At 33.6% G+C, this 26,717-nt stretch overlaps 2 protein-coding genes across 2 annotated transcripts; one reads left to right on the top strand and one right to left on the bottom strand.

Annotated features, from left to right (window-relative positions):
• LOC149779883 (actin-related protein 2/3 complex subunit 5-C-like) lies at positions 1-9,290 on the bottom strand. The gene is made up of 4 exons (XM_089936565.1): positions 9,018-9,290; positions 6,852-6,924; positions 4,703-4,879; positions 1-2,646 (listed from the first exon to the last, which is right to left on the bottom strand). Exons 1-4 carry the CDS (start codon positions 9,158-9,160, stop codon positions 2,584-2,586), a joined length of 456 nt encoding a protein of 151 aa, XP_089792691.1. The 5' UTR covers positions 9,161-9,290; the 3' UTR covers positions 1-2,583.
• Positions 9,291-9,463: 173 nt separating this feature from the next.
• Positions 9,464-22,951, top strand: LOC149779882 (large ribosomal subunit protein uL29-like). The gene is made up of 4 exons (XM_089936566.1): positions 9,464-9,560; positions 16,170-16,244; positions 18,650-18,711; positions 22,691-22,951. The coding sequence occupies exons 1-4, from the start codon at positions 9,558-9,560 to the stop codon at positions 22,920-22,922; spliced, it is 372 nt and encodes a 123-aa protein (XP_089792692.1). The 5' UTR covers positions 9,464-9,557; the 3' UTR covers positions 22,923-22,951.
• The last annotated feature ends 3,766 nt before the right edge of the window (positions 22,952-26,717 follow it).

The following is a 26,717-nucleotide window of genomic DNA, read 5'->3' as shown; positions in this document are numbered from 1 at the left end:
TGTATTTTCAATGCATTTATTAAACAATGAAATTTCATATTTAGTGTTATCTTCCATTTCATACTGTTACAAATAAAAAGATCACATTTACAATTGTAATTAGTGAGAGACTTGCAATTACATCACTATATATTTTTAAACAAGAAAATGCATCAATTGTAGCATAAACTAAAAAAAACTAATGATCATCAATGGTCAATTTTTAAAATTTAATTAAGCACTAATTTCAAGCAAATATTTTGAAGTGTGGTCCTGAACTATAAAACACCTCAATATTGTGCACCCTATATAAAATAAAGTTAAGGTCATAAAGATCTCATTGTGGAATAATACTGAACTACTGCAATGCAAGATGACCTCACTTGTAACTTTGTACACTTGTATGGATCATCATCCAAGCAGCATTATATTCTGATATGATATTAGCATCATCACTGAGATGCAGCTGACTTATCTGTATACATTCAGGAGTTCATACTGAAAATTAATACCATATAAATTTAGGAGTTCATACTAAAAATTAATACCATATAAATTTAGGAGTTCATGCTGAAAATTAATACCATATAAATTTAGGAGTTCATACTGAAAATTAATAACTTATAAATTTAGGAGTTCATACTGAAAAGTAATACCAGGATATAAATTTAGGAGTTCATGCTGAAAATTAATACCATATAAATTTAGGAGTTCATACTGAAAATTAATAAAAGGATATAAATTTAGGAGTTCATGCTGAAAATTAATACCATATAAATTTAGGAGTTCATACTGAAAATTAATAACTTATAAATTTAGGAGTTCATACTGAAAAGTAATACCATATAAATTTAGGAGTTCATACTGAAGAATAATGCCATATAAATTTAGGAGTTCACACTGAACATTAATATTCTATAGATTATAGGTATCACCACTGGTATCATGATATAATATGTATCACAATTCATAGGTCTCAATATGATGTTTCATTATACAAAGGTCTCAATATAATATGTATCAATATAATATGTATCAATACAATATGCATCATGATACAAAAGGTGTTGATACAGTATGAATCATGATACAAAGTCTCAATAAAATATGTATCAATACAATATGCATCATGATACAAAAGGTGTTGATACAGTATGAATCATGATACAGTCTCAATAAAATATGTATCATGATATAAAGGTCTCAGTACAATATGTATAATGATACAAATGTATCATGATACAAAAAGTCTTGTGTATAATGATACAAATGTATCAATACAATATGTATCAAAATGCAACACATCAATAAAATATCTATAATGATATATATCCTGAGCTTGTTTTCATGTAATAACATGTGATCTTCACAAATTATGTCCACATCAGAGTGATTTGCGTTCAGAAATTTGAATAAATGTAAAGTTTCTTTCATTTAAAACTGACTTATATTGAAATAGTTTTAAAGAAAATTGCTATAATTGTGAAAGAAAAACCCCCAACCAGATAGTAAATATTACAATATTGTCAAATTTCAACAAATTATAAAAGTACATCATTACCTTATGTTGTAAGGTTGTACTGTATCAAACTCCATTAGTTACAATACTATACTGTACCACCACAAAAAAAGTTATATACCTGATACATAATGATGTATTCGCTACATACATACTATAGTACTATATTTGGTACAAAGTTTGCACTTATACACTGTAAACAATAAATGTGACTATTTACTTAATGGTCAGTCTGGGTTGCTTTTTATGAATTATGAACACAACGAGGATTTACAAATTCATCTTTCTTCCAAATGCCATCAGTGATGTAATATATAATAAAGCCATTTCATCTTTTGATTTCATTAGTGATATTAATACACATGTGTGTGAGATGTACAAAACCGAAATGTCAAATCCATGTGGGTTTTTTTTTTAAATATAGATTTGTTAACATTGTCTCTTACAGCAGTGTTCTTCGACACAAGCGTGCCTGACCAAATATTTTCAACTGCTTACAAATGCTGGCAATGACTTAATTTTTGTTCACACTGTTTCATAAATTTTACATTAAATCAGCAGTGCAAAGGTGGTGCTTTGTCAAACAAGAGACAAAGCAGCTGCGAAAATGAATATAAATTTAAGCAATCTGACAAAATCTAAAGCAGCATATGTAATAATGTAAGATAAATTTAAGCATTCTGACAAAATCTAAAGCAGCATATGTAATAATGTAAGTCAATGACGCATTATAACCTGAAAATGCAAATTTATCATTGACATATTTTCTCCCACCTTTATGCTTTGATGACAAGTGTACAAGAGGATATAAATTTAGTGATAAAAGAAATGTAGTTGTTTTATAAATAGTGAAACATTTTGTTACCAGAGGTGTTAATTTTTACAATATAAGATATCAAGTACTTTTCCAGTATAAAAACATACTTAATTGCACTGTTTGCTTTGTTTGTGTAGCTGTTATTTTTCTTTTGCAACAAAATATATTTAATATGCTATGCTGAGATGGCACCGTCAGGTATTCATTTTTTGCAGGTTGTATCTGGTCATAATGCAGAAGAAATGCAGCTTTGTACATGTTTTATCCCTCATACCCTCTTTCTATCTGTAAGAACTCGCACAATTGTCCCTAAACCTCCTACAGCAAATGTCTGAAAGGAAAAGAGTTAAAGTCAAAATGGGAAGACACCAATATGTATAAAAACTCCTAAGTGTAAATGGAATTGCCAGAAGAAAGGATCTAAGAAACATGCTGCTTTGCTTGTTTAAGTTTTTGTTAGTCTCATAATAATCAAATAAAGAATGGCAAGAATATTACTAAAATTCAATTCTTTATTCTATTAAACTTTCTGAAAACAACAATTAAAATCCTGTTTATGTCAGTGTTTGTTTTTTTAAATCTTGTGTCAGGTGTATGCTAGTATACTGGTTGTGTCACGTGTATGCTAGTATACTGTGTGTGTCAAGTATATGCTAGTATACTTGTTATGTCAGGTATGTGCTTGTATACTGGTTGTGTCAAGTTTATGCTAGTATACTGTGCGTGTCAAGTGTATGCTAGTATACTGGTTGTGTCAAGTTTATGCTAGTATACTGTGTGTGTCAAGTGTATGATAGTACACTGTCAAGTGTATGCTAGTATACTGGTTGTGTCAAGTATATGCTAGTATACAGGTTGTGTCAAGTTTATGCTAGTATACTGGTTGTGTCAAGTTTATGCTAGTATACTGTGTGTGTCAAGTGTATGATAGTACACTGTCAAGTGTATGCTAGTATACTGGTTGTGTCAAGTATATGCTAGTATACAGGTTGTGTCAAGTTTATGCTAGTATACTGTGTGTGTCAAGTGTATGCTAGTATATTGTGTGTGTCAAGTGTATGCTAGTATACTGGTTGTGTAAAGTGTATGCTAGTTTACTGTGTGTGTCAAGTGTATGCTAGTATACTGGTTGTGTCAAGTGCATGCTAGTATACTGTGTGTGTCAAGTGTATGCTAGTATATTGTGTGTGTCAAGTGTATGCTAGTATACTGGTTGTGTAAAGTGTATGCTAGTTTACTGTGTGTGTCAAGTGTATGCTAGTATACTGGTTGTGTCAAGTTTATGCTAGTATACTGTGTGTGTCAAGTGTATGATAGTACACTGTCAAGTGTATGCTAGTATACTGGTTGTGTCAAGTATATGCTAGTATACAGGTTGTGTCAAGTTTATGCTAGTATACTGTGTGTGTCAAGTGTATGCTAGTATATTGTGTGTGTCAAGTGTATGCTAGTATACTGGTTGTGTAAAGTGTATGCTAGTTTACTGTGTGTGTCAAGTGTATGCTAGTATACTGGTTGTGTCAAGTGCATGCTAGTATACTGTGTGTGTCAAGTGTATGCTAGTATACTGGTTGTGTCAAGTTTATGCTAGTATACTGTGTGTGTCAAGTGTATGCTAGTATACTGGTTGTGATAAAGTGATACATTAGTCATATACCAGATGCAATACAAATTGTTGGGTTAGGAACAATCTGAAATGTGCAGGGGCTTATGCACACTCTCTACATTAATGGTATAACTTCGACTTTTGATATCACAACTCTGTTTAACATTTCATCCCTCATAATGCTATGGTTTGTTCATAATTTCACTGTTACAGTTTAATGCTATGGTTTGTTCATAATTTCACTGTTACAGTTTGGCACTGTGAATTCTTCTGCTGAGCAAGGAATCAATCTGCATCATTTCTTTTCTGAAAACCGAAAATGCGATGATAATGTTCACACAACAAATAAATCGAATAACAGGTGAAAATAATAGTGATAATATATGAGCCACATTTTTCTGCATATATGATGAGAAAATGAAAGTCTTACAGGTGATGTCTGTAAACCTTGAGGTTAATACTTGTTAAAATTTTCAGAAATGAAATGGTAATGAAGACAAGAATTTCAATCTTTTAATGAAATTATTTTTGACATCTTTCTAAAGGCTGCAATTTAATTTGGGAGTGTGACTGGGTGAAGGATGGGCTAGGGTATAAATAGACAAATCAGCAAACACCACTTCTTTCTTTTTGCTGCTAAAATTACACTTCTGATTTGTTCTCTCTGACCATTTCATGATGTGAACAAATTCCATTTCTTTCAAGAAAAAAACAAAAAGTTGTTTGATTCACCATAAAATTCCAGTCAATTCTAACATCCACTGAATTGCTTGGTGTTTACCTTTTCATGCCATGTAAGCAGGGCAGCACTACTGTTTTCTGTTGGAAATTCAAATCCTCTGTAGATGTACTTCATCAGAGTGTCCAAAGATCTGCTGTCCAGGGATTTCAATGCTGGGTCAATTTCATTGGACTTAAATGTTGTCAAAACTCTGACTGCCAGCTGCACTGAACGATCCTGAAACAAGTCCATTAGGAAGTTCTATAAAATGCATTTATTATAATTACTAACCTAGCAAATAAACTAAACTTAGACTAGTTTTATTATTATTTCACTTCAAAATTTCGGCTGTATATTGGTGAAAGACATGAGCTTTGCTCATTTGCCATGGAGATTTGATCACTAACTCCATGTGTTAAGATGTGTTTTCAACACCTCCACCCCTCAAAATCAACATCACTTCAAATACTGACATATCCTGAGTATGCTGTGAAAGTTATTAAATTTACTTTGATAAATTATACATAAAGTTTAAATTTTAAAAGCTACAATGTGGTCAGTTGTATGCACAATTTTATCTTTAATGTTATCCATGGAAAATGTTCCTGTTTTAATTTTTTGTGCATTTTGAAAGGTAATTTATTCTCTCTGCCTAATGTTTAAGATCTTTTGCATGATCAATTCCAAATTTTTGTTTAAGTACAAAAGAACATCACAAATATGAGCAAAAAGCCCTGGGAACAAAACTTTAATATTTCTGTTTATTTTGGAAATAATAATATTTCCTAATATTTTGTATAGTTCATGGTGATATCTTGAATAATAATATAAACTGTTTCATTTAGTGCATGCTACAATATGATGATATAATGAATAACATCATTTTTCTTGGGTGACATTAAATTGTCAGAAGGAAAATTTTCTTGCATCATGGCTCACATGCATGCACACACACACACACACATAATTTGTTTCAAAGATAACTTAATGTTAATATATTACAAAATAAAAATAATTTCTGGATTAGATTACTACACAAGCCACTTGTTTTTCAATTCAATAGAGTTACGAGGTTATTTTTCAGGTTTTAAAATGTCTATTTTATCCTCATCTGCTGAAAAGGTAACTTCCTGGTGTGCCTAATGCCAATGCTTTTAACTGCATTGACAACGATTCCACCACTCGATCTCACCCTTGACAGCAACCCTGGGGTCATAATTTAAAGTCTATATACATATACATATGATGCATTTTCCCCATATGGCTTCATATATTAAGCTTGGTCCGAAAAAAGTCATTGTAATTAACATTACTTAGCATTTGACATTTGACCTCCTTCCAGTGACAGTGACCATTGTAGTAAAGAATGAGACACCTCTTTCTGATGGTCACCACATAATTACAAAGTTTTATGAATTTCCACATGGCAGTTTAGGTATGAAAATAATCACACATACTGTCATGTGGGCACATAAACAAGTCTTATTTGTAAGGGGAGATCACTCTGCCCAACCCACATAAACATGCAGATAGACAGACTTGCACAATATCCACAATGTTTTTCATAAAATCCATGACAACCAAAGCTATTAGCAATGGGTGCATAACAGTAGAATAGATAACCAGGGTCATAACTCTCTTAAAGAACAATATGAAACACTAAAAATTAAGCTCATTCAAGGTTCTGTCAGTATCAAGATGCCTGCTAAATTTGTTCTAAATCCAACAATTCATAACAAAACAATAATGCAGAAACCAATGTCAGGAAAACTGGCAATCAGGGAATGACTCCTGTAAATGATGGAAATCAAACTCATGCAGGGTTTGACCAATAAGAAACTGCATACTAAATTTGGTTAAATTCAATATACAACGAAAATTTGCTTTGAAAACAAAAGCAGGCTTATGAGCAATCTGGGGGCATAACTCCTGTAAACAACCAGGAGCCATAATCATCTAAATGATAACTTATGGCAGGAAGTCAAACTCTTTCATTGTCTTGTCAATATAAAACTGCATACCAAACGATGACTGTAAAATCCAACTAATGTAAGTATAATTATAAAGTAGAAACCTAAATGTGGACAGACTGACACAATGATTTTATATCAATGTCATGCTCCGCCGACTTAAACAAATAGGTCCCCAAAACTGTAACAATTGAAAATTCTAGTTTACAACTATCTTGAGAACAGACAAATATACTTACTTTAACTGCTTGGTTTTTGGTCCCCACAGGTGGATTTTTAAGTATGACTCCAAGAGCTTCTACATTTTTCCCTCTTATGTCAGTTAAGGATGGACACAAAATACATACATACAATATCAGAGCTCGTCAAATTGTTTTTCATCCACTTGTCACAAAATTTCAATAACTTGCTATCATTCAATAAAATGTATGGGTTTTAATCCATACCGAGAAGAAAAAGAAATAACATACAATGTTTATTTCCTCAAAGTGATTAATTTTTCAGTTTTTGATTGTCATAGTATCTTATATACACTATATCTTTCTCCGATACAGTGACATATATAATTGACAAGCCCAATGGGCACTTCACTCAGAAAACAGGAAGGGTCTGGTCTGAAATTAGAGTGACCCAGGCATGACATCTATATATCAGATTTTCTAAGTGCATGTATTAAGGAGTTAATTTACTCATTATTTACCCATATAATCTTTCATTTTAGGTGAGCAATCATACATTGTCAGAAGAAAAAGCTTTTAGTATTTGAAGAAACATATTTTATTGAACATGGCAACATGAAATCACATGCTTTTCAAGATCCATTGAAGAATAAAAGAAAATTTAATTGGCCATGAAAAAAGTGTGGTGCTTCTAGTAGCAACTTTTAGAATTGCACTGTCTCTTTTCTTGCATGCCTTATGCCCAGTTTTAGGGCATGTTCTCTTGTGTGACACAGCACCTCTTCTAACTTTGAGTGTTCCCTATCTCTACTGTTTACAAACTGATAGAGCCCCATTAATTAGCATGTTTTTGCCACTTTTATAATTGAACAAAAAGGTCACAAAAACCTGTAAATCATGACTTAGCCCTCTCATTAGAAGTTTACATGCTAATTATAATCCTATAATATGCTTTGAGAAATTAATGTCCAAGGCAATGCCACTAACAGGAAATACACTATAACAATGCACTGAATATATGCCAGTCAGAAAATATATCACAGCAAATAGTTTCCAACATGTTTTGATTGTTGTCAGTTTATAACTTAAATATCTTCATGAACTATCTTACTCAAAATTCAAGCTGGCAAATGAATGGAAAATCTCTGCTGGTTTTAAAGTTTTGTAGTCTAAAAGGGGTGAAATCCATGGATGTACCAAAATGCTATGACCTGGTTGTATTATATTTTATACTCATTTCACAATGGTCCTTTTCTTTTGTCTTTTCTTACAAGTCCTTTCCCTGTCACTATTTTGAATCTTTCTTAACAATCCATTACCTGTCACTATTCTGTTGTTTTGTTTCTTACCAGTTCTTAATTTCTTAATTTTCTGCTTGTTATGAGGACACAGCTACTCTGTCATTAGATGTTGCTGTTCCCTGACAAATCTCTCATATCTTATTTCATGACAAATTGCTCCAACCATTGACTAAAATCATACACTGTGAAATAACTTCCACAGCAAATATCTGAGAGAGGGCACTGAGTTTTTGTTAAAACTAAATGTACTCAATTTTCTTACAATCAACTAATGCACTCATCTTTGCCAATCACCATCATCTCACCCCTTCACCCCTGTCAGTGTGGGTTCAAGTCTTAGACTCAGCCAAGATAGGTATGTTAGAAAGCTTGCCAATAGCTTCCAATGGGTCAGTAACTTTTACTGTTTTTTTTTCTTCTTCCGGGTTCTTATGCAAGATATATATATAAAAAAACTCTATACTGCAGGAAATATTTGTACCTTACAGTCATTGGTAAAATCCAATACTATCCAAATGCTAACATCATTCTTCCCCATACTTGTCTATTCGTCAAAATCGGCGCACTATTGTTGAATTTTCTCCAGTATGTCAAGAACTGAAGGGGCAAGATGGAAATTATCAGACGAAGTTAGGAGAAATTAGCAGGCTTGGAACTACCGAGGGGTGCTAACTTCCCTTATTATATATTGTTACAAGTCTAACACCTGAGCTCCTATTCCCTAACGGATATTCCTAATTTTCTATAACGAACCCCTGTCCTCCGATTGTCTTAATTTCATTGTAAAGACTCCATGTAACTGGAATTCTTTCTAAATACAATGCGCATGGTTCTGTTGGCTGTAAAAGAATTCATGGGACAACTCACCATGCCCTACAAAAGATACCTGTAAAAATTACTGGTGAATGAGGAAGTACAAGGATACTGTGCTAAGAAAATGTTGACTTCCGACTCACTCGGTCCCTGGTCACCCTCTTCTTGCTGCTCTGCATCTTCTACGTATATTTCCTCATCGTACTGATCTACATCAACTTTTCTAAATTTACTTGCTCCTGTATTTTTTGCCATTTAAAAATGAAAAAGCGTTTAGACTAAATTTATAAAACAAAATTAGGAAGATGAAGTACAAGTCGACAACCGGCAACAACACCCAGGAAATGTTTTGGTCTCTTACCTTATTCTAAACAGACCATTTGATATTCACGATCATATAAACGCTTTCCATTTTATTGGCAATAAGTGATAAATCATTTAAAAGATTTAAACCAATTTCAAGAGATTTATATATTTGTTTGTTATGATACCAGATAAATATTGGTTATAAGATAAAAATGTAGATATTCAAAAATAGTTTATCAATATTTTTTCCATAGGCTGCACGAATGAATGAAAGGCTGCATTTCGACTTTACGGAAGTATATGTAGATGCAAGGTACGCCCTCTTCCGCCGTCACAAACAGTCGACATGGTAATGTTTACTTATGGTTAACTAAAACCTATTATCATCCGCGTCTCTAAGTAGCATTGACCTTATAATACATAAACGTGCAAACCTAACATATTTATTGATTTATTGGATGAAGAATTTGTGTGATATATGTCTTTGATTCGTTGTAATTTTATTATAGATTCATGTAATGATCGTTACAATGTTATCTGGTTGTTGACAACAATCATATCTCGGTTTAGCCAGCGGTAATATGCGAGGATATAACACTTGAACAGACCATCAGTCTATCTGTCCGTCTCTTTGTTTGCATGAGTGAACATGTTCACTTCCAGATCATAAACGTTGTAGTTGAACCCTTTGGAGGTATTGCATCCAAACTTCCCCCATGTCAACCAAGTGGTGTATACTTGTCACTAGTCCTACCTGTAAGACCCGACGCTGATATTTATGTTGTTGGCGTCAGGGTCTTACAGCCTAACTAAAGGCGCAGTGTAGTGTGTTTTGATGTCGACTAACATCGTTACGAAAGTAAAATTTTCAGGAATATTTCACACAACTGACAACTAAAGTAATGACGCTTTTCTACAAAGTAAAGTTATAATGTTTTAGTCAGACTTTACTTACCATGATGCCTTTTCTCTAATAAATTCAAATTCTCACAAAAGAAATGGACCCGTTTTCAAGTTTCTTTGGCCTACTTTTCAGTTGGCTGGAAAGCGATGAAAGCCGAGAATGCCAAAATCGGATAAAGTTGAAACATTATTTTTTAACGAAACGAATAAAAATATATTATGCCTATTGGAACTATAAGCAACGGTTCGTTTCGTTCAAGAAACATATCCTAAACATCAACCTACTTGAACTTGCTTCGGCATACTTCGACTACCATCGCATTGCAACAAATTCAAATGTATGTCAATGGAACGTGAAAATGCATCAGTTTGCTAGTGTCATATTTTCATTCCACCAGGATAAAGAGAGCACAGTAAGTATATTAATTACGCATAAATTAGTGGAAAAATGTCAATATAGGCTGCCAAATGTGTGAGATGTTCCTGAAACTTTGGTTACTCATTCCAATGTCAACGACATCGGAACACACTATAGAAGGTCGTTATTTGGATAGTAAGACATAGCACCTCAACAAAATCAAAATGTGTTATGTCTTACATGTAGGACTATACTTGTCACTTGACTTTTGCTGTTGTTGCACTCACAAAATTTTCTCCAGAATTATAATATTGGTAATGCACCTTATTCAAAAGCTTTTGCTCATGAACAAATTATCGTGGCAACCGCTGAACTTTGGTCTGTGTATTTTGAGAAGCAGTTACAAAAACTTCCATGGCTGCACAATAGTCCTAAAATGTAAGACACATCACCAGATATTTTTGTTTTGGGAGGTGATGGACTTGCAACCTAAACAACTGCCTTGTGTAGTGTGTTCCCAACTCTACAGACGTGAGATTATCACATACTTTAGTCCTACAATACATCACATTATTTTTGTTTTAGTGCTATGTCTAAAAAACGGCCTTATATAGCGTTTTCTTACTACCCAAATAACGGCCTTGTATAGAGTTTTCCAATGTCGGTTGACAAAGTTTCATGATTATCTTGCATACTTGGCAGCCATATCAACACTCTTCAACTTACTGTGCAGTTTTTATCCTGGTGAAATCAAAATCTGACGCTTGCAAATGGACACATTTTCATGTCCCATTGACATAGATTTGAATTTGTTGAACTTTGACAGTAGTCGATGTAGGTTCATGTGAGGGACAAGTTTTTTAAACGAAGCAAAACATTGCTTACAGTTCCAATAGGCATAATATATTTTTATTCGTTTCATTAAAGAAGAATATATCAGCATTCCTGACTGTCATCGCTTTCCAGCCAACTGAAATTTAGGACATTGAAACGGGTCCTTTTCTTTTGTGAGAATTTGAATTTATTAAAGAAAAGACATTAGAGTAAGTAAAGTCTGATTAAAATATTATGGCTTTACCTTGTAGAAAAGCGTTGTTATTGGTCTCCAGTTGTGTGAGATGTTCCTGAAAATTTGACTTTCGTTATGATGTTAGTTGACATCAAAATACGCTATACAGCTCTATTAGGCAGTAAGACCCAGATGCCCAAAGCATAAATATCAGTGTTGAGGTCTTACATGTAGGACTATCATAAACTTGGCAACAAATATAGACATTCCTCCACATATTTAAGTGTTATCGATATACTTTGCTGTCTTAATCATTATGAACTTGAAATCTAACACTAGCAATTGGACACATATCCATGTTCCGTTGACATGCATTTCAGTTTGTTGCAATGTGATGCTCATTAAGGAAAACCAAAGTACTTTTCAACTAGGCATTTTTTATTTAACAAAACAAAAGTAATCGTTTTATCGATCATTGCAATTTTGGTGTGCTTTTTTTCCCCATAGCCATGGTAAAAAGGTACTTTCTTTTGTTGTATTAAAACAATAGTGAATTTGTGCTTCATCTGAGAGAATAAACTCTTGTAACAGTAAGCAATATTTGGTTTCATTCATGAAACATATCCCTACTTGAACCAACTTCAACATGCACTTTGGCATACCTAGCCTACCGTCGCATTTCAGTAAATTCAAATATATGTCAACGGAACACGAAAATCCATCCATTTACTTGTCAGATTTTGATTCCACAAGGATAAAGACAGCACATTAAGTATATTAATTACACATAAATGTGTGGAACAGTGTCGATATAGGCTACCCAATATGTTAGATATTATAGAAACTTTGACTCCTCGTTCCGATGTCAAGCGACATTGGAACATGCTACATTATCTGGGAAGTAGGACGTAGCACTCAAACAAAACGTGATATGTCTTGTATTGTAGGACTAGGCTGCACAATTATTACTCACAAGGATGAAAATATATTTACAGAATTAAAAACAAACCATTAAGATAACTTTGATCAACTTGTACTAGTTACAAGTGTGACAAAGTTGTCAATATTTAATTGTATGAAACCCCGACAAAGGCTTATAAAAATAGTATGTGTGAATTATTCATTCAACATATGGGCTTTATTTTGAGAGCTTCAGCTGGTGTGCCATTTGATCCTGTGTTCATGGTGTCTTGTTTTCATCATTTTTTTGTATTTCCCAAAATTGTATGAGTTACTATGTAATTTTGGATCCAGTAGGTTATTTAGATGGCTGTAATAAGAATATTCCATATTATGTGATAAAGTTCATGACATTTTTTTCTGTCTACATAGAATTTGTTCTTTCTGCTCCTTTTGTTAAGTTTTTTCTTTATTAGCTTTTTAATCTCTGCTAGTGTTATCCATAGTCTTCAGTAGGAAATATAATGACAACAATAATGTTACATAAATAATTTCTTGTGAGTGACGTAGTATAATATCATACATTTGCATTGCATATTAAACTTAATTTTTCTGAAAGTATGTACTGGCAGCCAAAATTTCAGCTTAGATTTTATGTGTGGATTTTATAACCAATAGATAGATCTTTATAAAACTAAAAGAACAAAACAAAGATTACATGTCTACCTCGTCTGGTTCAAAAGTTATGGGTAAAAATATTCTTCATAAAATGCAGAGATTTTCTTCAAATTTGTCAAATTGCATAAATGGCCAAATTAAGTAGTTGATATTATCGAAACTAATTGCAGTTTAAGCCTGGAACTTTCCAGATCTCTTACATTCTATACAGAGACATTGCTCAATTTTCTTGGGAACTCGATTATCGGAAATAACAATGTAGCAGACCCCTCAAATTAACGATCTTCACTAAACTGGTCAGCGGCAAATACAGCCGCAAATATTAAAAATTCATTATCTTGGCCATTTATTTATCAATTTTTAAAATTTAAGGTGTATTGTGTTCAGATTGCTGTAATCTAATGATTCTATATTCCGTGGATTTAAAAGAATTTAAAAAAAAAACATCTCCCTACCCCCTCGGCAGAACTTACATGACGTCAACATACAACCACACAATAAAGTAAAATCTGCACAACCAATAACAAAATTTTATTGAAATATAAAAATTCATGTTATATAACAAATTCAATATCAAAATGTCATGTCTGTTTGGAAAATCCCCAGTCAGCTTTGCATAATATCAAAATCGCAATAAAACAAATACTGCAGGAAAACTTTAAGAAACAACAAAACATCTGATTCAGAAATTGATTCTAAATTTGCTTCTGCAGCAGCTGTCAGCGCATGATGTATCTCCTTCTGCAAATTTGTATGCCTAAAATCATCTTGACATGAGGCTGAGCAAATCTTTTCAAAAAGTTCTTCAATTTGATCAGAAGTGACCGGAAATTTACTTTTAAGCTGATGGAGCTGGATCAAAAAACTTGAAGGTGATGACATCTTGCTCTTGATGCTCAAGGGCTATTTTTCTCCTTTGCCCTTTTTAATCAACCATGTAGACATACGGTGGAAGTCTTCATTCTCTGTAAAAGTGCAAAACAGCACAGTTAATAATTTATAAGACCTGTATCGGTGCAAGATTTGGGAAACTGACTTTTTTTCTTCCACAGTTTGAAACTTAAACATTGTAAACAAAAATTATCAAACTTTTAATATTTTTTTGGTGTATATTCTAGATTGAGATCTTCAGGTGGTAGAATTTTAAATGTTTAACTTTGTGAGCATATTTTGTTTTATTTTACTTCACCAAAAAACGTTTTGATATATTTATACATAATACCAAATCATGACATTGAATGATTGATTGCTAGATTGGGAGGATGGAAATGTGTTTTTTATTTATTTTTATAGCAAAGAAACAGACAGACATACAGAGATTAATTACTATTTGTGTATGATAACAGTATAAAAGTGTTGATTTCCCAGAGAGACCAACTAAAAATAACAACGAAACTTCAACCAAGAAAAATATTTGGATGAAAACAACAGAACGAAGAAATACATCGTAACAGAAACCTACTTCCGGTTTATAAACGTCCAATAACTGTGAGGAAATGAGCAAAAAAACAAAATATTTATGAACAGAATGATTAATTATTCACTGATTTTACTAATTCATCGAATCAATATAGGTAGTTACTATTTATTAAAATTAAATCACTCTCGCAGTCTCGGAATGCAAGATAGGTTAACACGGTAATTGTGAACTTCCTGTCGCAGTATACACGCATTTTATAGAAGAGTATCTTATTTAATCCATTAAAATTAAAATAAAAGAAATGCATAAAAATATACATGAATGTTTGGAAAAGCACGAAAAACAATACTTGACAATGTGCTTTGCAATTTCTCACAAACGAGACCAAAATCTGGACCACCTGTCGATGAGAGGTCAGCCATTTCATTCGGAATCACCTCACAGGGCGTGACTCGAGATATTTGAATATGACCTTGCGGTTTACACGCTTGCGATTGGTGCCTTTAATAAGATCTCGAAGCCATGCATATCATTAAATTCAGCGAAAATTGGGCTTTCCAGCGCATATAGGTATCATTATCAATTTTTAAAAATGGCCAAGATATTTAGCTGGAAAAATGAACCTATTTTTTGAATGCTTACCAAGAAAAGTTAATTTAAACATACATATTTCAAACTTATATGAAAATAAAGGCCGTTCCCTGCTCTACCATGTGGTGCTATTTTTAGGTGTTGACCTGGTGACTTCGGAGTTTAAATGGAATTTCCCTAGCGAAGGCAATATTTCTTGCTTTCACTGTGAGGCGCTCAGCTGACCGAATCGTTCCCAACAATGAAACTGTGTTTTTTTTAGATGAAAATTATTGTTCATTCTCTTATTTTTATCAACAAACCAAACAAATAGTTAAAAAGAGCAAGAAATGAACTTTATTTCAGCATAAATTGTAATATTGGTGGTTCATCTAACAATGACGATATAGCTGGTAGAAGATGATCGTTTTTACGTTGCTCTGTCGAAAGTGCTACACGTCTTAAGGGAGAAGTTTTTGAATTTGGGTTACAAACTAATTTTCATTTACCCTGTGTACACACTGATGTATTTTTCTGTTATATGAATAATCAAAATTTTATTTTATTTTAGTTTACATTTGTTATAAATCTTAACGAATCCAATAGTCAGGTTGTGAAGAGAATGTTGTGGCCTATGCCGAGTTCTTAGTGGCCCTGTTTGAAAGTCTTGGTGGCGCCAGTGACCCATCAGTTTGAATTTTAGATGAAACTTTGAAGCTGCTTATCTTGCCTTTGAGACTGCATTAGACAGCTGAGTGATTAAGACTATGAAGGTGCTTGACTATATGGCTGTTTATGCAGAATGTTCATTTTTTTATATATAAAAAAGGACAACTTGAAATATGCAAAGAACATCCAGAACTTGTCCAATTTACATAATTAAAATTGAGCAGATGTACAACATTAACACTTTTGTAAAGGCAAGTGAAAAACTAAAGACCCCAAAAATTAGAATTAATCAGTTTTGCAAATTCTTGTTTTCAATCAGAAAGAAGCTGATCACCTAGTTTTTGTATGTTCAAGAAGCAGAGTTTTAGCCAAGTGCTGACCAAGTCTGTCTGTGATGAACACTGTTAGTTTTGCAGCTCTGTCCCTCAAAACAAGTTATTTTTCTTTTCAGGCAAAAGTTAAAGCCAAGGAGCTTCGTGGGAAGAAGAAAGAAGATCTTCTCAAGCAGCTTGATGATCTAAAAAAGGCAAGGAATTGATTGAATGAACTCTTTATATAAACTGATTGCATGAAATCTGTCATTTACACCCTATTTATGTAGCACCTTTGTATATCAAATAACTAATTTTACAACTGGGTGGTTTCATTCAAATCTTGGTATTTTACTTCTAGTAAGCTTGGACCATGCAAAGTTATTATTCATTCTTGCTATTTAAGGTCTTTTTCTAAGCAAGTTGAGGGTAAATCGCACATTAGTATTTTTTAGTTTTACTGGTCATAGTCTGTCTGTCCAGATGTTAGCACAAGTTTGTCTCCTTGTAATCTACTTCAAGGAATTGCCATGAAACTTTACACGCACATTCATCCCATATTCTAGTTGGTCCCAAATGAAAATTGTGCTGTTGACATTTATATGTCCCCTCACAGTGGCCATCTTGAAAACGTTGTTGCTACTCGTACATTGATAGTCATATCAACATTAGGTTTTAACAAAAATTCTTCTTGTGACATCTAGTTTGTATGACGTATAAATGATGCCATTCTTATATCCATATACGCCACACAGCAGCCATCTTGAAAATCTTTTTATCACAACCCCCTGAACAGAATGTCACATTGGTGTTCAGTTGGTTTTGAATGAAAATGTCTGACATCCAGTATGGCTGTCACACAGCAGCCATCTTGAAAATCTTGTCACTACTCCTGAATGTGGATGGATGTATCAACACAAGGTTTTCACTATTAGACTTTTATGTCTAGATGGTTTTAAGTCAGAATGGTGTAGATCTGAAGTCCAGTATGGCCACCAAGGCAGCCAACTTTAGAATTTTGTTGACACTTCCCTGAACAGGATGTCTTGTTGACATAGTTTCAGCAGAGGAATTCTTGTGATGTCTTGTTGGTCCTAAAATAAAATGGTGCTGGTCTATGTTCCACTATGGCTGCCACAGTGGCCATCTTTGAAGTTTTGTTACAACTCGACTCAGTGGAAAGATTTCTTGTCTCTAGTTGGACCTAAATGAAAATGGTAATGGACGTACATCCAGTATGGTTGTCATGGTGGCGATCTTGATAAAAGTGAACGGATGAGATTTATGACTTGAGGTTTTCACCAAAAGACATCTAATGATGTCACCGGTTTCTAAATGAAAATTATGCCCATCTTAGATGCAGTATTTCCACTATTAAAACTATTTGAAAATCTTTATATTGCTGGAGAATATTAGACATGGTTTCAACACTCAGCAGTTAGGGAAAAAAAATGGCCATATTTTGAATTCCTAAAAATTATTTTTGCCCAGTTGAACATCACTCTGGTTTTTCAAAATTCTTTTATGTTATAATCCATTTTAAATATTGAACTTGCTTACATCTCCTGTGAAGTAGTGCACTGGGTGGCTGAGTGGTCTAAAACGTTTGCCTCTTCCAATCACTGCCATCTCATCTCTGTGTTCAATGCTTGGGCTAGGTCATTGTGGGTATGCGAGAATGTTGCCAGTAGTTTCCTGTGGGTTGGTGTTTCTTGCCAGGGTTCTTCATCCACCAGTTATATTGGCTGCCATGTATGGCCTATCTTGTGCTGAGAAATCGTGTTAAATCCAAAACAACCTCAGTGGGGTCATAGGTGTCTACACTAAAATGATACAGATATACACACTGACTTGAGTAATACAAAGTTCATGTGTACAGAATGATCAGACATTGCAGACAAAAACATCAATGCAAACCTCACTTATAATAATAAGGGAGACAATTCCATTACAATTTATAGCAAAATCACAAAATTTGCAAATGTAAAGTATTGCAAATATTTGTCAACACTTAATCCAAATTTAGAATTATGCAGGTATGCATTGTTTTAATTTGATTGGAAAGATCCGTTCCTGATGATTTAGAGGGACAAAAAGGCCAAAGTGATGCTTGTAATTTCAGTTTAATAGGCGTTTTATTGAATATAGATGGAATCTTTTCATTCACACTGCTATTGAAGAGAAAATTCTAAAATAGTCTTAAAAATATCAGGTAAAAAATAAGTGATGCATAGAATAAATGTTTGATATAGATTTGCTTTATTTTGGTCAATTCTGTTGTTTATTGCCATATTTGTATATGTTATTCTGAAGCATGTTGATCCATGTATGTCACATTTAATTTTCATTTATAAAATCAGCTATTTAGGTACATATTTGTTTTTAGTACAGGCATATAATTATACCTGTTAAGACTCTACTGTGTATTTAAAAAAAAGGGTTTGAAAATTTGCATGCACTATGGTAGATTATGAAATCTGTAAATCTTTAGTAGCCTGTTTCCTTGATCATTCTTAAAGATAGTACTTTGCATGAGATTCAATTATGAAGAAATTGAAACCCATTTATTTTAGGTTTCTAAAGTTCTAGCATTCTTGTTTATTAGTTTGTTTCTTTACAGGAGCTTGCAACTTTGCGAGTTGCCAAGGTAACAGGTGGAGCAGCTTCCAAGCTTTCCAAAATGTAAGTATCCATCACATTATTGGCATCAAACTTCAAACTGCAGGTTTCCATAAAAATGTTTGTGCTCCCTCACAAATGTGGAATGACCATGTTTGGTTAAGTTGTTTCTTATTTCATGAAGTTTTGTTGTCAATGTCTCTTGGTGAGAGTATCAACCTTTCACAGCAGGTCAGTCTAACCTCTTTTTTAGGTATAGTTGGTAAATTGTGGCATTCCCATTCGGGTCTTCTTTTTTTTTGTTTTTTCTACTGGTTGTATGGCCACAGTGGTGGTCCTCTTAAAAATATTGTCTCTATTTCTCCTAGATGGCTGGCTATAGCTACAATATGCTTTCACCGAAACACTTGTGATATCTTGTTGGTAGTAAATGGAATGGTGTCAGTCTGGTTTCCAGTAATGGCCAGTCTTGTTGGTACTAAAGAGAATGGTGTCAGTCTGGTTTCCAGCAATTTGTGATGTCTTGTTTGTACTAAATGGAATGGTGTCAAACTGGTTTTCAGTAATGGTCACCATAACATTCATCTTAAAAAACTTGTTCTCGCTATTATTTCTGAATGGATTGTTATGTCAGCATGGATTTTCGACAGACTGCTTACAATGTCTAGTTGATCCTAACTACAAAAATCGTACCAATCTGATGTCTAATATGGCCACCACAGCAGCTGTCTTTGAAAGTTTGTTATTTCTACTCCATATTCTGAAAAGGTCTAAAGTTCTTGAAAATGTCTGGAAAAATTGACATAGTATTAAAAGTTGTGAATAAAGTCTTGAATTTTCTTTATAGCGGAAATGGTAAATAACGATTCTTTTGCGTTTGGAAGTTTTAGTATACAGATAAACTCTTGTTAGATTATACTTTTCTGTCTCTAAACATTTTGCTTGCAATGTTTAAGCATATTAGCCTCATTAGGTCAATAAACTTTTCACATTGTTGGGTCAGGAAATTTTTATATTTTGATCTGGAAATGGTCTGCAATCTTTTTTTTATTAATTTGAGGCAGGAACCCTGACTAAATGTGTATAAAATTCCGTATCAGAACATGTAGATAGTGTGATGTCATTTGAAATTGTGTTGTGAGGCCCACTGCAGTAGAATATGAATGAGGTATTTGCCTTGATAACGACATAAGAAGCATAAAGAGAAACTGTGACACTTTATGTTCGTGAACATCTACTCTATTGATCCAGTCAAAATTGGTAAGCTAAAGTCAGACATAACTGTAGCTTTATAATACCATTAAGCTTTAATTATATTTGTACTGGTGAACATCATGACAGATATGGAGAAAATGGGGCATTTTTAAACATTTTTTAAAATAAAATTCAAATTATAGCAGTTTCTACACAGTTTCAAAATAATTGTACCTTTGGGGCAAACAATTTGAATCCAGGCAAGTCATTTAATTTCTGTTTTGAAGCCAGTTGCTCTTAACTTTTGTTAGAAAAACATTTTCTTTGGGCACTGAATAGCAACTAGTTGATAAGCAGTCGTGTCTCCCATATGGACATAGTAAGGACTTCCAGATTTTACTGGTTTCACCTTGATGAAGAGAATTTCTACCATTCCTTCAAAAGTGATCTATTGTTTAATAAAATACTGAATTTTTGTAATAGTATCACATATTGCAAGGAAATCATTGTGGTAATGAGGACTGACACACAAGCCGGTGTAGTGCACAAGGTAACAAGCTTAGTATTTAGACGAAGCCTATGTGATGAGGCCTGTTATCTGAAACTTTGACTGGTCAGCACGTTTGGATCATTAGGACTGAGGAGGCTTTTTAATGTATTTAATGTACATGAACAAACCCAGTTGCAATATTTACACATGCAGAAATTGTTGATTAGTTTGAAATTGTGTTTCAAGTTCCAATGCAGCATAATGTTAATGAGGGTTTTGCCTTGATAACAACATCACACGTATAAAGATAAACTGACACACTTCAGATGTTTAATACAATCACTAAGGTTAACATTGTGCAGTTGGAGACGATATTGACATCAGAACTTTAAGGAATGCAATGCTTTGCATGAAAAGGAATCAGAATTTGAGAAACCAAAGTTGAACATAAATGTTCCTTTAAAACACCATAAAGCATAAACTATTTTTGTACCAGTATACAGCAAGACAGTTATGGAGGAAACATAGCTTTAATGAAATCAGAAAAAATAAAAATTTATATTTTGAAAGACAAGTTAAATTTGGATCTTTGGATCAAAAAGAAATTGACTTTGGGTAAGTGATCAAATGATATTTTTTTAGGAGCCACTTGCTCTAGATAATTGTCTGAAAAACATCTATGAGTATTGAATAGTATCTAGTCCAATCACTAGTTGTTGTTGTTGTGGGGTTTAACGCCATTTTTCAGCACATGATAGGCTATACATGGCGGCCAGTATTAATGGTGGAGGAAGAACCCGGGAAAACCCCGGAAAGAACCACCGACCCACGAGAAGCTACTGGCAAGCTTTCTCACATACCCACATTGGCTGAATCTTAGACTCGAACCGCCGCAGACAGAGGTGAGATGGCAGTGATCCGTAACGAAGAGCGCTTTAGACCACTCGGCCACTCAGGGCCCCCCAATCACTAGTTAAGCAAACAAAATTTGAAAAGTGAGAAAAGTTGTACCCTACTGGAAAGAAAAGTTGCCTTTGATTGAATATAATTTGTTATAAATGGGATTGCTCTATAAATATTGCTGAAAATTTTCTTACCTATCTGATAAAACTGATCATAAATGAGGGGCGCATCAAACTTTAGATTCGACACAGTCTGCATCATTGTGGAACAAGTATTTTGGTGAGAATGGTGGTTAGAGGAGAGTTTGACTAACTGCTTCAGCTCTATAGCACAAAACAATTGAAGGGTCATAAACTGATTGGTTTTATGTACAGATTAATCTTCGTTGACATTTCAGATGTGAACATGAATATGAATGCCTGGTTTAATCTTTAATGATTCTTCTCAAAATTTTCCTATGTTTGAAATGTGTTTGCACTTGATTGGGGTAAAGAAAGTTAAACTGATCTCATTGTATCATCTCCGTTAGGTACACTATTGTTGCTTGTATTCAAGTACAAATTGTCCAAAACGATGCAGCATTGACATAGTATAAACACCGGGCCTAGTAAACGTAAGCCATCTTACATTGAATCCTGCCTGTGTAATAAAGTTAAAAAGATGATTTGTCTTAGAAATTGTTAGTTTAACATTTGCTTAGTTTCAATATGTTGACAGATGCGACAGGATTTATCACAGCTTACATATCTATGTCTTGACATCAGAGGCTCAATAGTCACATAATGCCAACACCCACCACCTCCAAGTTTCCAGTGTAAAAGATTTTTAAAAACTTAAATGAAAGTGACATGTATTAAAAAAAAGAAAAGATGTCATTTGCAGCACATATTCCTAGAGCAACCTCCAAAAACCTATCATTGTGAAGGCATATGGTAAAAGGCAGATTCATCATGTAGAAAGCAAATGCAAGTGTATTAGTCACCTTATACTGGCAAAGTAATGCGTCATTGTCTACACTGTTGGTTAAAATTTGTAAGTATAGGATACAGTATAGACCTGGATCTGCCAGCACAACCATGTTATGACAAAGCTCAGTTGAGACAGCAAAAATTTATGAGTTTCAAATATAAACCATGATCCGTTGGCACAGTGTCATGACAACTGAATCTAAACATTTTTGATACCAAGTTTTTACATATAGGCATCATAAGTTGTGATTAGTTTGGTTATCTTGAGGTGAGAGGGCAAATGAAATGACATGCTTCTCATTATTTTCTGACAGTTTTTGTTGCATTTTGTTTTTGACCATGTTGCGAAGTTAATGTTCATTTTTTGTGTTACACCAGATAGTCTTTCATGGTCACAATAGTTGTACATATTCTCTATACATGGTTCTTTTACCGTATCAAGTTTTATTTCGAGTTTTGACTGCATCTGTGCATTCTTATTTTTCAGTGTTGTCATCAGAAAGTCCATTGCACGAGTGTTGACTGTGATTCACCAGACACAGAAAGAAAATCTGCGCAAATATTACCGCTCCAAGCGATATAAGCCCAAAGACTTGCGTCCCAAGAAGACTCGTGCCCTGCGCAGAGTGCTCACAAAATATGAAAAGGCAATAAAGACAAAGAAACAGCAGAGAAAAGAGCGCTTGTACCCAACAAGAAAGTATGCTGTCAAGGCTTAAGTGTTCATTAAAAAGTCTCAAGTGAAAAATTTTCTCGTGTTGTATTTTGAAATAGTTTCTTGGCTTCCTGCAACCGATTTTACATTACACCATGTACATCCTTATGCATCATCTAGTGAGCCATCCTATGCCTGTAGGGAGTGACAATACCAGATTTGATTGCTAGCTCAACAAAGATGATGCATGGTAAATGATCTCAAACTTAATGAAACAAGTTGGTTACTTGCATGAATTTTCACTTGCCAGATAATAAAAATTACTTGTTAGGATGGGGAATTGTTGTCCCCTGAACACCTAATGCAGTACCAGGGACCTAAATAAAAATGATTACCCTCCAATATCCATTACGGCATCCATCTTGAATTTCCTTTTATTACTACTTTCAAGATTATATAAGATTTTTTAAAAACAATTGGACCTTTGCCTCTTGGAACACTAAGATTTCATTATAAAACACTTAGTGGAAATGAAACTTATGTCTAGAAAAATGAATTTGTAAATATGCCGTTTTTCTGTAACATTCAGAAATTGTTTATGCATATACTGGCTGCCATGTATAGCCCATCATGTGCTGATAATTGGCGTTAAACTCCCAAAACACAATCATTATCGCCCTAACTAGATCAAAGCTATGTTAAGGAACTGAACTGAAAACCCTAATGCAACTCTTTGATATTATCTTGAATACTTACCATCTGTACTCGCTTATAAGTCGACCACCTCAGTCCCCATTTTAGAACTGAGAAAAAGAGAATTTGTTTGACCCTTTAAGTTGAGGTGTTGTTTGAAAGTCAAATCTGTCTGCAGGGGGTGACATAATCAGTGAGAGTTGCACTTTAGGTAAATAATAAATAAGTCGAACTCGATAGACATAGGACAAATAAAGAAAAAACGTAGAATAAATTCATTTGTATTGCTAAGCCATGTATGCACAAATAAATTGACAACAATTTGTCTACATATAATGAATCATAACACTAGATTTTTTAATCCATTTATACAATAAATCCTTGCAGTGAAATGTCTGTCATAAACTGGTATAAAAATGGTAATTAAGAATGATGCGATTCACAATATTGCATTGTATATTAATTCCAATAGTATTATAATAAACGAGTCCAGTCCACATTTTTGTGATTCATAATATGAATTCCTTCACTATCATCGTAAACATCCGACTTGTGATTCCTTATTTGATTATTTTGAATAAAATCGGTAAATTGTTCATTATCCTTGATCCCATCCATTGCATTGGAAATACATTTCTTAAATGATTTGACAAGATCTTTTTGAATTTTCTCCTGTGCATTACATTACACATCCGCTGAGATCCTAACTCTATCCATGGATGCTTCACATTTCCAGCCTTTGTAAATTGTTTTTGCCTTCTTTTTCACAGACTGCATCAAATGCGCATGAAACATACTGCTCTAGAACACACTTGTTCAAACCAAGCTCCAAGTTTGCATAAGGGCTTTGCATTATTAAAATATTCTTCAGATGGCTAGCATTATAAATTAAAAATGCTTTTTATTGTGTGCCAGTCATGCCTGTTTCTCTGACACAAAATTCACGTTCTGCAGCAATATTGTTTTTTCTTGGCAAAGTCTATTATCGTTAACTTAATGATCCATTGTATGCATTGTGTTTATTTTCCCCATAATGGTTCATGATGTATGTTATCAAAGTGACAAAGTACACTAACAGAATACAGGCTATTCAATAACTTGGACCATTATTTATGTAGAGGTTGAGTTTGGGTCTGTAAGAGACATAAAGTCTTTGAAATCTCATCAAAGGATTGACACAACAGGTGTCCGTTGAATCATCAAAGGGACTCAACATGGCATTGAACAAGTATCAAATTTGTAGCAAACTCAAATGGTTGTCCACTAGGAAAAAAAGCAGCGGTGCTTTTACATGCTAAATGATTAAGGCCATATTTATCTAATTAGCAGCTGTATCAAACATTGAAAATTGAAAACATCTGTATTTGCAAGGTAAGGGAGTAAGGTCCGATTTTAATTTTTTATATCTATAAGTTAACCCCTATTTTGCATTAATAATTTTTTTAAAGTAAAAATAATGCTGGATTATAAGCAAGTATATATAGTAAAAGCTTACATTTGCTTTCTGCTCAAAAAAATTTAAATAATGGAGCGAAAACATTTGGACTTGAGATTAACAATTTTTTTTGATTATAAGTATTATATCTCTGAAACAGTTTTGCAGATAACGGGGTCTAAAAGAGCACTAAAACTTCAATGAGCACTTCATACATGCAGGATACAAAACTTGAAATGCAAGAATGAAACGACAATGTTCAAAAAACATATTTAAATGGAAAGCTTTTCGTATGAGCATAATATGGAACTGCTACTGTTCAACAAGAAGACTACAGTTCATGTATGTACATCTGATGACAGCAATTCACATCTCTTGTCTTTCCCTCTCCCAAAATTTACATTTAAATGATCCTAAGGTTTATTATAAATTTAATTTTAAAGAAATTTTTTGCATCTCTGTGAATTTTGTTTAATTTTTTTTTTCTGCAAGTGAAATTGAAAATGTCTAGGATTTCATTGGCTTAGTTCAGGTTTTAGCTGCAGACCAGTGAAGGTCATCCAATGGCCCCATGTCCATTTAACAATGTGCGTAAATTTTGTGAGGTCACCTTTCCATCTATCCATTAGTACAAGTCCTCATAAACTACTTGTCGTGTGCATTTTCACCCCTTGGGTTAATTGACCGTAGGCCAGAAGATAGATCGTTCAGCCTACCGAAAACTTGACTTGACAACCTCTTAACCTCCGACAAACATCCCGTGTAAATGGTGGGCGTGATAACATTAAAAGATATACCAGACGATATTTTGTGAGCAATATTTGCCATATGAAACAACATTGAGACAGAGACCGAGAGCATTTATCCATCGCTTGCACTTCTCTAAGTTACTTCGGTATGCGGAGAACTCACCCCCACGTAACTGGAGAAGTCGCCCCAATTGGTTGGAGAATCGTCCCAAAACTTGTCACCCAAATAACTTTTTATAACAGAATTAAGTCATCTTTTACGTGATTCATATTTATATTTTTATATTTATATTTTTATATATACGCGATCGCAAAAGAGATATTAACTAAAAAAGCAATATCATAGTAATATTTATAAGGACGAAATTAAGCCTGTATATAAGCTAATGAATGATGACAGTATAGTGATTAGAAAGGATAAGTCAAACACTGTTATTATTGTGAATCAAGATGATTATGTTAAAGAAGTTGGACGTCGATTAGAAATTAAATAAAAAATTTCAACATGCATTAATGAGATCGCTAAAATTGATAATTCTGTGTGAGGGAATTTGATACTTTCCCTCTTAACATACGTACACCTCAATTCTACATATTACCCAAAACTCGTACAAATCCTGACCATAATTTACCTTTAAATTTTCCAGGATGACCCATTACATCGGGTTGTAATTCATATACTGAAAATCTATCCAAATGTATTGATAGTGTTTTACAACCTTTAATGAAATCACTTCCTTCATACATTAAAGATACAACTACTTTCATTAAAAAGTCGAAGTCTATTCCAAATCTATCTGATAATTTCAATCCTGGTATCATTAGATGTAACATCACTATATACCAACATTCCGCGTGCAGATGGTATTGAAGCATGCAAATATTGTCTTGATAACAATCCTAATAATAGCACACTATCTAGCGAAGATATTTGTAAAATAATAAAAACTTATCTTGGAAAATAACTATTTTCAATTTAATA

This window comes from Sinohyriopsis cumingii, chromosome 16 (genome assembly GCF_028554795.1).
Source record: "Sinohyriopsis cumingii isolate HCF-2022 chromosome 16, ASM2855479v2, whole genome shotgun sequence".
NCBI classification, from domain to species: Eukaryota; Metazoa; Mollusca; class Bivalvia; order Unionida; family Unionidae; genus Sinohyriopsis; species Sinohyriopsis cumingii.
This window is presented reverse-complemented; position numbering and strand designations above follow the sequence as displayed.

Bases quoted from the DNA above. Each gene is read 5' to 3' on its own strand.
- LOC149779882 (XM_089936566.1), top strand. The intron at 16,245-18,649 runs GCAAGGAATTGA...GTTTCTTTACAG, and splicing joins AGCTTGATGATCTAAAAAAG to GAGCTTGCAACTTTGCGAGT. The intron at 18,712-22,690 runs GTAAGTATCCAT...CTTATTTTTCAG, and splicing joins GCTTCCAAGCTTTCCAAAAT to TGTTGTCATCAGAAAGTCCA.
- LOC149779883 (XM_089936565.1), bottom strand. From the start codon at position 9,160: ATGGCAAAAAATACAGGAGCAAGTAAATTTAGAAAAGTTGATGTAGAT. The intron at 6,925-9,017 runs GTATCCTTGTAC...AACTGACATAAG, and splicing joins GTCAACATTTTCTTAGCACA to AGGGAAAAATGTAGAAGCTC. The intron at 4,880-6,851 runs GTAAGTATATTT...GACTTGTTTCAG, and splicing joins CCAAAAACCAAGCAGTTAAA to GATCGTTCAGTGCAGCTGGC.